The sequence below is a fragment of the Lemur catta genome, chromosome 4 (assembly GCF_020740605.2).
Source record: "Lemur catta isolate mLemCat1 chromosome 4, mLemCat1.pri, whole genome shotgun sequence".
NCBI classification, from domain to species: Eukaryota; Metazoa; Chordata; class Mammalia; order Primates; family Lemuridae; genus Lemur; species Lemur catta.
In genome coordinates, this window is record NC_059131.1 from 31,257,688 (window position 1) to 31,272,821 (window position 15,134).

Sequence of the window (15,134 nt, forward strand, 5' to 3'; positions counted from 1 at the left end):
CACTCTAGCCTGGGTGACCCAGCAAGACCCTGTCTCCAAAAAACAACACAACTCTAAAGGACACGTTATTGGGACACCTGGGGAAATTTAAAAATAGACTGTATATTAGACGGTAGTAGTGTTATCAACATTAACTTTATTGAGTTTGACAACTGTATTACGGTTACGAAGGAACATAACTTAGGTGATACCTGCTAAAGTATTTATGGCTGATTCATAATTCCATAACTTAATCTTAAAAAAAGATTCAGCAAAAACCATGTATATGCATTGTGGGTGCCCATGTGTGTAAGAACAAAAAAATGCAAACAAAGGTGGCAATATATTGATAACCAGTGATCTAAGTACAGGTGTATATTGCACTATTCTTTTTTTTTTTTTTGAGACAGAGTCTCACTCTGTTGCCCAGGCTAGAGTGAGTGCCCTGGCGTCAGCCTAGCTCACAGCAACCTCAAACTCCTGGGCTTAAGCGATCCTACTGCCTCAGCCTCCCCAGTAGCTGGGACTACAGGCATGCGCCACCATGCCCGGCTAATTTTTTCTATATATATTTTTAGTTGGCCAGATAATTTATTTCTATTTTTAGTAGAGATGGGGTCTCGCTTTTGCTCAGGCTGGTCTCGAACTCCTGACCTCGAGCAATCCACCCGCCTCAGCCTCCCAGAGTATTAGGATTACAGGCATGAGCCACCGCACCCGGCCATATTGTACTATTCTTAACAGTTTTTCTATAGTTTGAAATTTTTCAAAATAAAAAGAAGAATAAAATTTAGATTACAAGATTCAGACCATATATATATAATAATAAATTTATATATAATAAAATTCCACCTTTTTTCAGCATTAATATAAGTGAAGCCTACCAATCATGACAGCATAGGAAATTAGTGTCTAAATTGTCCCTTACAGGCACAATTCACTAAGGGGCAAGCAGGTTTCTAATAAAGAACCATATGGGCAGGGCACAGTGGCTCACACCTGTGATCCCAGCACTTTGGGAGGCTGAGGTGGGAGGATTGCTTGAGGCCAGGAGTTTGAGACCAGCCTGAGCAACATAGCGAGACCTGGTTTCTACAAAAAAATTTTTCAAATTAGCCAGGTGTGGTAGCATGTGCCTGTAGTCTCAGCTACTCACGAGGCTGAGACAGAAGGATTGCTTGAGCCCAGGAGTTCAGGGCTGCAGTGAGCTATGATCGTTCCGCCGCACTCCAGCCTGGGCAACAGAGCAAAACCATCTCAAAAATAAATAAATAAATAATATATATATATATGGTAATCATCAACATGCTACTAGGCTCCTGTTACTTCACATTGAGGAACAATCTTGTAAAGATTATCTGGTGCCTAATTAGAAAGAAAGAAATTAGACAGACTCAGGTTTAAGATGCTTCTAGTGTTCTGAAATTATTCTGAAAGTTCATTTAATTTAAAAAAAACTTCAAACTTGAAATTTTTCATTCATGTATTTATTCCACAGTCAAAATAAATCATAATTTAAAGCCATAACATTTTTAAAAGACAAAGGAGAATTTGTGGCACAGCCGCATTAACAAAACAGACAGCAGTCTAAAGTGCAACACTAAACAGGTGTTCTCTGTTCCCATGGTGGAATAAATACACAACAATTACACAGAAAATTTCACTAAAGATGTGAGATGAGGCAAATAACCCTTTGAAACGAACTGCCTGACAAATAATTTCTATTAACATTTTACTGCAAAATGGAAAAATCCCCAAGGTGACTACTAACTCGAACCCCCCATTTCATGCACCTGGCCTTGGTGTCTGTCTTCCTTCCTCAGTCACATCCAAATTCAGAAAGGCTTCTGCACCCCATGTTCAAAAATGCAACCCTAAGTCCCCGAGTTCCTCAGCACAGACAGATGTTAACGAGCCCATATGCAACCTTCATCCAGAACCTCCAGGGAAATCAAGAGCACAAACACAGGAACGTAGTGTCATTTCTTAAAACAATAATTTTAACTGTCAAATGAGCTCTGACAAGCCATATACATTTCATAAACATACCAAAATATTATCTTCATATCTTTGTTTTTCTTGCAAAAACATTAAGTCGGCCAGGCCATCCAAGTAAAAAAGAAATAAATTTCACAGAAACAATGAAAATGGAAATTCAAAGGGTTTATGCCAAAAAGCAAACCAGTCCTCTTCAGCCTAACTCATTTGTTTTTGGGTTGTGAAGCCATGTAGAGGGCAATCAGGCAGTAGATGGTCCCTCCCACAGTCAGCGCCATGGTGGTCCGGTAAAGCATTTGGTCAGGCAGGCCTCGTTTCAGGTGGATAGGCACACCGTCGGATTTCTTGAAAGCGAGAATTAACAAGGGCATAGTTGATAAGAAAAAGATTTTACAATTTCAGGCTAACAAAGAACACATTTGTCTACTTTGCAACTAATTCATCAACGCATCACAATGGAAAAAGCCCTAATCCATCAGAATGCTAACTGAAACACTAGTATATTTTCTTATAGCTGAAGCTTGTAAATCCAAAGTCATCTTCACAATGCAGCCTCAGGGAGCATGCAGAACACAAATTCCAACTTTCTAAGGCATTTATCACATATCCTGCTTAACTAGGAAAGGGGCACCGGTGAATTTTTTAAAAGGAAAAGGTAATCAGCAGCTAAACAGAAGTACAAGCACAAGAAATGTTCTCCATTTATTTTTACATTTAGTTTGGCTTCTGATCATGAGTGCACGAAGTTGGAGCACATCAGTTCAATTAACAGGTTCAAGTCCATTTTGTATTCAAATGCCTTCTTTCCCTCAAACTGTTAAACCCCCATTTAATAATAACCAGACTCCATAAAATGTTTAATTCATTATTTTTCTGTCTCCAAAATCCCTCTCTACTCCATCTTAAAGACTCCAAACGCCCTCTCAAATGTTACTTATCAGATAAAAAGGTTCTAAACTGATCAAAACACAAGTGTTCTATTCCCAAGACAAACCTGAATCTGGGCATATTTTTCAGGGACAAGCTACCTGGGGCAATAGCAGCAGCAGGCACTTCCACTCCCATGGCACCTGAGATTTGGTCAGGTCACTAACTTTTCAATACTTTATAGGTAGATTAACGTTAATAATTTTTAAATTCCAATTCTGGCTTCTATGGATCAGCAAACAAACAGTGCCTCCTCTACTTCCAGCAACAGCTCAGTAAATTTTAATATCAAACAAGCACAAAACAATTAGAATAGTCACTGTCATTAAACATGCTACTGCTTCTTCCCATGCAATGGTTTCATGGAAAAAGCTATATATGCAATCTGCATACCCTTAAATACTGATGAGGACATTAACACCTTTCCCTCTTTTATCAGTATCTACCCATATAAAATTCTATTAGTTTACAGCTCAAACTAAAATCAAGGGAATTCTATGTAAAGAAAAAGGAAGAGGTTAAGTAATAAACTAGATTAAAACTCAGTTTCGGCCAGGCATGTTGGCTCACACCTGTAATCCTAGCACTCTGGGAGGCGGAGGCGCAAGGATCACTTGAGCTCAGGAGTTCGAGACCAGTCTAGGCAAGAGCAAGGGCAAGACCCCCGTCTCTACTAAAAATAGAAGAAGTTAGCCAGGTGCAGTGGTGAGCTCCTGTAGTCCCAGCTACTAGGAAAGCTGAAGCAGGAGGATCGCATTAGCCTAGGAGTTTGAGGTTGCAGTGAGCTATGAAGACGCTACTATACTCTAGTGAGGGTGACAGAGCAAGACTCTGCCTCAAAATGAAAAAAAAAAGACTCAGTTTCATAAGGGATTTTTTAAGCCTATTTATTTCACAGGCTTCTCTGTCCTGGAGTATCTTCCCTCACCTGGAAAAACTTCTGCAGCTCTGGAACTTTGTTTTTCCCAGCATAATCATACGCAGAATCGGAGGTCAGTTTAGTTGGTGTGGCAAATATGATAGGTGGTGCTTCTGTGGAAACCACAGGCTTTAATCCCTGTAGAAAAAAAGGAAAATGGCAAATTGGAAGTATGTCTGAACAAAGCTTTCAGGGTGCAGGCTGTCTGAAATATTGGAGGCAACCATTCACACACAAGAGAAGGAAAGTCTCCCCAACTCTGCATTACAACGCCTTTAGTTGATCTTCAAACTTTTCATAAAACACCCCAGTCCACGTGCCCAGAGCAAACCCTGTCAAGAACTCCCTGCCATTGAGATTGGGGTTGTGGGGGTAGAAACAACAAAAACAAAGGCCCAATCTGAGCTTCCAGAAATGCCTATTGTGTCTATCTTCTTATCAAACCAATAAAACATTTATAATCTGCTAGGAACTTTTGATTAAATTTCATAGGGGACTTGCCTATCCCTTTTCTCTTCTGGATGAGCTAATGTACTAATATAGAATGTCTAACCCTAAGGCGAACTTCAGAAACTTTTCCAGACACAGTAAAGAAATATCTCAATCTGGAAGCCTGTAATGGTTTAAAAAAAAACATACACAAAAACAAAAAAACACTTGTCTTCCAGGACCAGAAAACAAAACAAAAAAATTATAAAGTAACTGAACTTTCCAGCATAAACAAACCTGTAAGTTAAAAACATATATAGTAAAAATAAGAGGGAGAGGGGATGGAAGGAAGTACCGACACAAACTACACAACATGGATAAGCCTTTAAAACATTATGCAAGTGAAAGTAGCCAGTCACAAAAGACCACATGTATGAATCCATTCATAGGAAAGTCCAGAATAGGGAACTCTAGAGACAGAAGGTAGATTCGTGGTTGCTCAGGGATGGGGTGGGGAATAGGCGATAAGAGCTGAAGGTGTAGGTTTCCTTTTGGAGTGATGAAAATGCTCTAAAATTAACAGTGGTGAGGGTTGCACATATCTGTGAATACACTAGAAACTACTAAATTGTACACTTTACTTGGGCAAATTGTATGGTATGCAAATGTATCTCAATAAAGCTGTTTAAAAAAAGAAGAACCTAAGAGGAACTCTGGTTTTTCTTCTGAAGGAGTAAACCTACAGTGACAAATATAATAGATGGTTCTCCAAAATAACCTGCAGATTAAAATAAGGAGCTAAGAGTTACAAACCAATAAAATCATCCTTGTATATTAAATTCTAACTAGGAAAAATAAAGTTTTAAAGTTGGAAAGCAGAGTTCAATCCCAGTCTCTTCACCTTACAGACAAAAAAGGAAACCTCTTGCCCAAATTAATATAGTTATCAGTCTCCTAATTCTTGTCTCTCAAAGAAACCTAAATTATAATTGACAAGGCCTACTCTAAAGATCAGATATTGAAAACCTCAGTGTTACTCCCACCAGGTAGGCATTAGGATCAAAGGGGCAACAAAAAAATATTAAAGTAAACTTGGCTTCTGTTTCTTCTGACACAGTCCAGTAAATGAGAATGAACCACAGTCTGTTCTCTGTAATGTATTCACTCATTCAACATATATTACAGAGCACTCTGTACTAGAAATACACAACGTATAAGACTGCCACAATCTCTGCCAACACAGATACTAATGTTATAGAATAACTGCAGCTAATATCTATCTAGCCCTTGTTATGTGCTCAGCATCATGCTCAGCATTTGCCATGCATTACCTCATTTAGACCTGACAGCAACTCTAGAGAGATACTACTGTTCCCATTTTACAGGAGAAAACTGGATCAGAGAAGGTACCTTGCCTAAGATCATATCAGAAAAGATAAAACAAACTTTTAAAATTCAAGCCTCTCTAAAGTCCAGAGCCCTTTTAAGTATTCCACTACTCACATCCCACCTTCCCATCAACTGTTGCTTAAAAACAACAAACCATCTAAAGAGAAAGTTTGGTAAGATGTTGGCCTGCATTTAGTAATATAACACTCAAAACAGAGACAGGGCGTCAGAGAGGCCCTACTACAGAGATAATAAGGACCTCTACTTGAACTGGAGAATGTTAGATACTCCTTTACATCATTCTGGGAGCTCACTGTATTTTCTCCTTACAATGATCATTCCCCTTGAATGCAAAAATTTAAAAAACCCTTTCTACCAAGCATCTCCAAAATTGGTTTGAAAGTAAATTCATGTTCTGACAGGACTAATGGGGGTATTTTTAGAAGGAATTAAACCTAACTGTTTTGTGTTGACCCATCCAGTGATTCAAAACTACAGCCAAGTTTCTGAACAGTATCATCTGAAAACAGGAGTATCAACCATCTTAACGGTTTTAAATAATCCCATGTGTCCATTTACAATATTGTGACAGTTTAGAATACAGAATTTAAAGTTACCTATCTCGTTACCTAATTCCATCAATTATTATGAATTGTATATTCTCCAATCTTTTATATGCTTATTTTAGTAATTTTATAGTTAGTCTAAAATCCTACATTCTTTTTTTGTTTCTAATAATCATTTTTTTCAGATTCCTACAGTATCCTTAACTGTCAAGTTGACTCTTCACAACTCTGTAAATGAAGTATTATCAGCCCATATTATAGATAATTAAAACAAAGCTCAGAGATTCCATAACAGTCAAATTCACATGTTTGTGGTACCCCATACTATCAATACATACTATCAATAATTCAGCTGTCTTGGCCCCACAGGTAAAGGGAATGAATACCGTGGTGATGTACTTCACCTACCCATCATTAACACACAGACTGCCACACAAGAAGAATTTTTTTTCTGTGGGGCCACAGTGTTTTATTATGAAAATAGAATAAAAACTTCAAAAACAAAACGATCCTTTCTAATTTAACGAACAATTTGTTATTTTTTACTGTTTTCTGTGTTATATGCAAATAAATTGTCAATATTAATTGTAACAATAAGAGTATCAACAAGTAAGATTTTCAAGAACCAACTGCAGGGTTTTGCACAGGGGGCCACCCATCGTGTAACATGTATGCTGCAGCATGGCAGCATGCGCTGGCTGTGCACCACACGGCTCCCGAGGTAAGGAGATATGTGTGTTACATATGCTTCACGAGGCACGAGGCCCTGGGCTCAAAATTAGTGTGAGTTAAATGTAACTCCCATGGCAGTTAATGTGGTAAACCTCTGAACAATTTACAGGTGGTCAACATTCCAATGTTTCAAAGCCACTAGATCACCAGCACTAGGTTTCTCAAGAGTGGACTGGACCAAGAAGCTTTATTTATAGGAAGCGATCCAGAATAAATCCCTTTCACCTGTGCCTATTCCAGGACTGTAGCAGCCCCAACCCAGAATTGTGAGCCTCAGATATGTTCCTCCCCATCTCAATAAATTACAATGTCATCCTTCAAGGTACTCAGGCCAAACCTTGGAATGATTCTTGACACCTCTCACACACACACACACTGCAAATCCTTTTGGCTCTACCTTCAAAATATATTCAGAATTTGACCACTTTTCGCCTGTCTCCACCAATCCGCACTCTAGCCCAAGCCCCTGGATTTTTACAACAGCCCTCCTAGCTGGTCTCCCCACTTCCACCCTTTCTTGCTGCCCTGCAGTCTACTCTTAACGCAACAATCAGTGATTGTATTAAAACAGAGGATGCTGCAGCTCAGCTCAAACCCTCCCAACAGCCTCCTATCTCACCAAGCAACACCCAAAGTTCTTACACTGGCTCTCAGGGTTCTACTAGATGCATCCCCTTCTTCGCCCTCCTTATTTCATTCCCTCCTCCCCACCCCACTGAACTAGCTCCTTAAACCTCCCAGGCACAGGCATGCTTCCTCTGCCTAGAATGCTCTTCTCCAGGTATCCACATGGCTTGCACTCTTTCTTACCTTTGTCAGGTCTTTGTCCATGTCACCTTCTCAGTGAGACTTTTCTAACCACCCTTTTTAAAAATGCATGTCCTCCCCCTTACCCTCCTAACAACCTATTCCCCTTTCCTGCCTTATTTTTCTCCATAGCACTTATTACTATCTAACACTATATATAGCATCTATACATATACCATCTATATTCTACTTTGTTTACTGTGTCTCCCCCAACTAGAATAGAAGCCCCATGAGCACAGGATTTTGGCATGTTTTGTTTGCTGCTCTTATTCCCCAAGATTTAGAAAAGCAACTGGCAAAGAGAGCACATTCAGTAAATATTTGTTGAACATACAAATAAGCTAAGGAAGGCTATAGCTTGAACACAATGTAGACTTGAACCAAAGTTATATAAATCAGCACGTGATGGCAGAGACTCCAAACTTCCCAAAGCAAGGAGAAAACAACTGAAAACTGTTCCTAAAAGAAGTGGACCATAGATCAAGTAAAAATCACAGACTTTACTTTTTTTTTTTTTTTTTTGAGACAGAGTCTCACTTTGTTGCCCAGGCTAGAGTGAGTGCCGTGGCGTCAGCCTAACTCACAGCAACCTCAAACTCCTGGGCTTAAGCGATCCTACTGCCTCAGCCTCCCGAGTAGCTGGGACTACAGGCATGCGCCACCATGCCCGGCTAATTTTTTTCTATATATATTTTTAGTTGTCCAGATAATTTTTATTTCTATTTTTAGTAGAGACGAGGTCTCGCTCAGGCTGGTCTCGAATTCTTGACCTCGAGCGATCCACCCGCCTCGGCCTCCCAGAGGGCTAGGATTACAGGTGTGAGCCACCGTGCCCGGCCCAGACTTTACTTTTTAATATTGACTCTCCTACCTCCAAACTTGATCGACTGCCCAAACGTTTTCCATTTCTTCTATCTCTTAGGTTTGGGGAGGAGCGTGGAGAAAAAGAGCAGAATTATCTCCCACAATTTTAATTTTTAAATGACAGAAACCTATGTATGACTCCTTGTACTCTGATTTAGGACTGGAAACCAGTTTCAATCACAATGATTCAATTCATTTCTAACAGCAAGCTAGATATCATCACTTCCATGTCCCTCTGATACCTGACACCTGACATGTCCAAAATCCACTCACAGGCCAACTTAGGAAGGAAGTCCCTGTCTCTGTGAAAAGCACCAACACCTTCCCATTCGCCTGTCATCCTGGAGTCCTTCCTGGTCTCCAACATCTTTTTCACTGGAGAGGACAAACTCTACCACAGCTTTCTGAATTAAGTTGCTCTGTAACTTTGTACTCATTTCTCACAAAATTAAGTCCTACTATCCTAGGCCCTTCCTGATCTACCTCCGTCCTCCACAGTCAAACTTAACCTGTTCGATGATTGTCCACCAGTCCTATGAACTTCCTCCATATCACAGGTCCCTTTATCTAGAATATCATTCTGCCATCTTAACTAGGAGAAGAACTGATCATACAGTAAAGTAATGTTTCCCTTTTTAACAAACTTACAGTTTTCTGAAGTGGCTGCACCACTTTGCGTTCCCGCCAGAAACGTACGTAATAGGGTTCCAGTTTCTCTACATTTTCACCAATACTTGTCTTTTTGAGTATAGGCATTCTGGCAGATGTGAAATGGTATCTCACTGTAGTTTTGATTTGCTTTTCCCTAATGACTAAAGATGATAAGCATCTTTTTTTTTTTTTTGAGACAGTCTCACTCTGTTGCCCGGGCTAGAGTGCCGTGGCATCAGCCTAGCTCATAGCAACCTCAAACTCCTGGGTTCAAGCGATCCTACTGCCTCAGCCTCCTGAGTCACCGGGACTACAGGCATGCACCACCATGCCCGGCTAATTTTTCTATTTTTAGTAGAGACAGGGTCTCGCTCTTGCTCAGGCTGGTCTTGAACTCCTGACCTTGAGCGATCCTCCCACCTCCGCCTCCCAGAGTGCTAGGATTACAGGCGTGAGCCACCTTAGCCCGGCCGATGATAAGCATCTTTTTTTCTTTGAGACAGAATCTCGCTCTGTTGCCCTGGGTAGAATACAGTGGCATCATCATAACTCACTGCAATCTCCAACTCCTGAGCTCAAGTGATCCTCCTGCCTCAGCCTCCCAAGTGGCTGAGACTACAGGCGCACATGACGACGACCAGCTAATATTTCTATTTTTAGTTAGAGACAGGATCTCACTCTTGCTCAGGCTGGTCTTTAACTCCTGAGCTCAAGCAATCCTCCTGCCTCAGCCTCCCAGGGTGGTAGGATTACAGGCATGAGCCACCTCACCCAGTCTGGTAAGCATCTTTTCATGTGCTTATTGGCCTCAATTTTATTTGATACAGGACACAGAAAGGTTAGAAAAATTCTTTTCAATCAACCACTGGAAAATACCCTCCAAACAACTATTTGCCATCAAGCTGACTTATAAATCTCTACCTGTTCTATTATTACAGAACTAGCTTTTCCATATTAGGTATTTAATGCATGTTAGGTTATTCACTTAATACTGAAAGTGACAAACATCTTCATTTTACAGTGTGCTAATGTTTCCAAGAAAGGAAAAGTTGAAGTACTCCTAATTATTAATATGAAAGTCAAAGCACCTAGTTGAGAGGGTGCCTGTCACAAGGTCTCTGAAATTTACAATTCATATAAAGCCCACACAGTATCACTTCAACATAACTTAAGCAATCTTTAAGTAATTAATAAGTTTGAATTCTCAAGAGAAACACAATCCAAAAGGTGCTAGAAATCTGAAAGCCCTGTCTATATCAAACACATGTCAAGGTAATCTCTAAGTGCCAGTTTTATTCCAATATGTCAATTTTTCGTCCAAAATTTTATTTTTTCCTTACTAGACAACAAAACCTAGATTATGCTAAAGCTCTAATAAAAAAACATCTACAACCACCACCAGAATAAATTGTGATATAATCATACAATTAAACCCTACAGCAATAAAAGGGACTATGGGTACAGGTATCATGGATGAACCTCAAAAATACTATATTTAGAAAAATAAGCTTTACACAGAAGAGTACACACTGTGTGGTTTCATTTGCATGAAGCTCAAAAATAGGCAAAACTATCTACAGTGACAGAAGTCAGTAGAGGAAGGTGGATAGGGATTGACAGGGTAGGAGGGGAACTTCCTAGGGATGATGTAATGTTCTATATACTGACAGAAGGAGGGGTCACACAATGCATGTGTTTTTCAAAACTCAACAAACCGTAACATTTAAGATCCATGCACTGAAAAATAAAGTGTATAGAAGCAGATATTATAGAAATGGCTGTTTTTCCACATAACCTGTAAAAGAAATTACTGTAACACTGCTGATGATTCCTTCAATTCCTTCCTTACAACTCATAAACAATTTGGTTTCAGTGACACCACGCTGGTTTCCCTTCTAATCCTGGACTATTCTTTTGATAAATTTTCCTTCTCCACCCTCCCTTCATGTTTCTGTAAACTAATTATCGTCCCACATTTCTTTCCTATATACTCCCTGCATGATCTCTCCACCAGACTCCACCACCACAAACGGGCTGAAGATGACCACATCTCTCTATTAAACTCCGTATCTAAAACCCAGCTGCTACTAGGCACGACATATCAACACAAGCTCAACACTTACAAATCCTAAATTCTTCTTCCCCATCCCCACACCTGAAAAAAACTTGCCCTTCTTATCCTAGATTGAAATCATTCTTAAACATCTTCCCCTTGAGCAAGCTGCCGTGTCCCACAGAAAATGGAGACGATAATGGAGCCCACCTGGGCCGCTTACTATTCTAGTCCAACTGCATCTTATTGACCCTGCCCACACTACTCTGTGAGGATGAGAGATATATACGATGTTACCTCACACCCAGCTTGTAGAGAATAACTAACACTCACCAGAACCAACCACCTGCCAAAACTGCTAATCGCTTGACACACACCTCATTTAATCTGTACTAAAGCTGCCCTGAATGAAACTAAGCTCACAATAAATTAACTCGGCCAAGGTCACACAATTAAGGCAGCAAAAGCCAGGTTTTGAGCCCAAATCCTTCTGGGGCTCTAAGATCCCCCCATCTTTACAACACACAAGCTAGAGATTGTATACCATGGAGTTCTATTCAGCCACAAAAAACCAACGGTGATACAGCACCTCTTGTATTATCCTGGATAGAGCTGGAACCCATTCTACTAAGTGAAGTATCCCAAGAATGGAAAAATAAGCACCACATGTACTCATCATCAAATTGGTTTTAACTGATCAACACTTAAGTGCACATATAGTAATAACATTCACCGGGTGCTGGGCAGATGGGAGGGGGAAGAAGGGGATGGGTATATACACACCTAATGGGTGCAGTGTGCACCATGTGGGGGATGGACACGCTTGAAGCTCTGACTCGGGTGGGGCAAGGGCAACATACGTAACCTAAACATTTGTACCCTCATAATATGGTGAAATAAAAAAGAAAAAAAAAGAAAAAAGAAAAAAAAAAAAACTCCAATTGGTAGAATCTGAGTGAAATCGGAATACTTTTCAGAGCACCCAAATAATAGGCATCTGTCAACCATTTTACAGTTGGGAAAGTGTAATCTTGTTGCAGGTAACTTCCAGGCTTCGCGGACATATGAAGGAACCCGTTAAGTCTCCCAATCCGGGTCATACAGTCCCTCCCACCCAATGACTTCCGCAGGTGCCGTCATCCCCGCTCTCCAATCTCATGCTTAGGTGAGGTTGACTTTTGGACTGTGGCATGGGGTGACAAAGGGACGTTGGAAAGGCCGAGAGCCAGACCTCTTCAAAGAAAGAGGGAAAGAGCCAAACCTCGGACTCAAGATGGGTCACTTTCTGGACCCCACGAGCCATGCCTCTTAGACAAGCAACGATCCCGGGGGTCACCTTGACCCCTGCAGACAGACAGAACTTCCATAATGAGCCAGTCCCGGCAGGAGAGAAACTACACAAAGAGGAGTCTCAATGACCACAGCGAGCTGGTGTGGAGAGGCGGCGGGAAGTGCGAGGCGAACCGAAACGAACCGAACTGCAGGCAGAAGCCTCTCCGGGCTCCAACGCCGCGACTGCCTGGCGCGGGAGCTCGGGCAGCCACTCCTCCTGTCCAAGCTGGCACGGCGCGACCCGTACCTGCGGACTATAGGCGTCCGAAGCCCATGTTCCCACCAACTTCTGCGTGAAGCCACTAAACTTGTAATACATGACGGTCGGAGTCCGACTTTCCGCGTCCGCTGCCTCCGCGACCGCCCTAGAAAAGGACCCCGCCTCCTCGATTGTGGTCCCAAGGCTCAGCGCAAGGACCCTGCTCCAGGAGTTGGGCTGCCCAGAGATTGCCTGATTTAAAACATGTATTCTGACGCCACATCAGGGAACCAGAAGCCGATTTCTCAGGACCCCAAAATACAAAACTAGCTCTAAGTACAGAAAGCCCCTGTAGTGGGGCCTTTGGAAAATATGAAGTTCCGTCTTTCCCCCATTTCTATTTGGGCAGTGCCACGACGCCTTAAGGAACGCGCAAGCGCCCTACGGACTAAGCCCGAAGGCTGAGGCACTGCGGGAAGGTGGGGCGGGCTCTGGGCGGGACCTGAGAGGGGAGGGGCGGGGGAGGGGCGGGGGAGGGGCGGGGGAGGGGCGGGGGAGGGGCGGGGCTAGGTTGAGGTTGGGGCCAGGTGAGAACTTTACATGCGGAGACACCGGGTCCCGCGGGGCAGCTACTTGGTCCTTGGGTTGAAGGCTTCTCTTCCTTTATCAAACTTTACTTGCTGGTAGTCTCATTTCTTTTCTCCCCACCTTGATCACCTCTTGAAGCACCCCGGTCTTGCTCAGTGTGCCCAGGAATATGGACCGGTCGCCAGGCTTCCCCTGGCAACCTGGGACTGTGAGCAAGTAAGAAAATTTGGAAGCGCCGCCTGTTTAGTACCGAGGGCTGTTGTGGGTTTCGCCCCAATAATATAAAAGTAGCCTCCTGGGCTTTGTGCAGAGGAAATACACGTAGTGACCTAAACTTCAGGCACCTGGGTGTAAATGTTGCACAGTTTCTAAGAATTGGTTTTCATTCTCACCTGAGTTCTTTGGGAAGTGGTTACTCAATCTTTCTGGGCCTCTGCTCTTTGAGATAAATGAGGTGGGGGGAGGTGACTAGAAACACTTGCAAAATCTGGACCTTGAGCCTGAAGGATCTGGGACTACCACTTTCAGTTCTGGTAGTATTCATTTCAGGTAAATTTAAAGATGTCTTTTAAGGCTCCACTATGTGCAAGGTTATAGATGCATTTGTAATGCATTTATGAAACCATGTGGCAAACTGATGGATGATGCTAACTAACCTTTATATAACATTTTCTATAAACTCATTTAATCTTCACAACAATCCTATGAGGTAGGTACTATTATCATCTCCATTTTACAGTACAGGAAAATGAGGCCCAGAGAGGCTAAGTAACTTAGCTCAGCGATTAGCAGCAGAGCTAGTCATCGGGCTCAAGAGTCTGTACTCTTAAGCACTGTATTACAAGTAAATAGATATAAATCCATTCCAAGAAGAGGGGGATCCAGGCTGAGCACTCCAGAATGAGGGTGTACACCAGTGTCTTGTCTTTGGCAAGTCTAAACCCAACACCTCCAAGTATTCAGCACTGCCATATCTTAGAGAGTAAAGGTTTCAGCAGATTCATATAAGCTAATCCAAAGTTGCTGCTTTTACAAAGCAGCATTGTGATATAATGGAAAGAACCTGCGATTTGGGTTTGGGTCCCAATTTCTCCAAGGCTGAGTGATTTGGGACTAGTCATTTCCATTTTCTAAGCCTCACTTGCCAATTCTGTAAGGTAGGAATCATAATCATCATCATATCTTTCCTGACTAGTGTTCTGAGAATCAACAGTTCAGTAAGTTACAAAGCTTACACTATGTTAAGTTGGTGATCTTACCTTTGGGTCATTTCCCTTTTTCATAGTTGGCTGTACATAGGATTCTTAGTTACCATTTTTTCAACCAAATTTTTCTTGGTTACTGTAATCTAAACTAATTAAAAACTGGTATCCTTCCTACCAAGAAAGGGGAATGAACTTACTAGCAAATACTGAGTGGAAAGAAAAGCCTTTCATAGAGTTTAGATTGGAAAGAGAAATGAAATCATTTAGGACAGCTACCTGTCTCCACCCTACTGTCTTCTGGACATGTTTTGGAAGAAGAAAGCAGAGAATGTTCCCCAACTTTTAGCAGAACTAAGGTGTACCAGCTTCTTGAGGTATAAAGTGCCTGTCAACACTGGTTATTTTCTTAAAGTTCCTGCCATCTGATTTTAGATCCTGCAAGACATAAATTAAGAATCCCGAAAATGTTACAACAGCCGGGCTGTTCAGTGGGAGA

At 41.6% G+C, this 15,134-nt stretch overlaps 1 protein-coding gene across 1 annotated transcript; it reads right to left on the minus strand.

The window, feature by feature from the left end:
• Window positions 1-1,450: 1,450 nt before the first annotated feature.
• LOC123636840 (cytochrome c oxidase subunit 7A-related protein, mitochondrial) lies at window positions 1,451-13,041 on the minus strand. Its single transcript, XM_045549477.1, has 3 exons — window positions 12,894-13,041; window positions 3,833-3,961; window positions 1,451-2,321 (listed from the first exon to the last, which is right to left on the minus strand). Exons 1-3 carry the CDS (start codon window positions 12,963-12,965, stop codon window positions 2,181-2,183), a joined length of 342 nt encoding a protein of 113 aa, XP_045405433.1. The 5' UTR covers window positions 12,966-13,041; the 3' UTR covers window positions 1,451-2,180.
• Window positions 13,042-15,134: the final 2,093 nt, after the last annotated feature.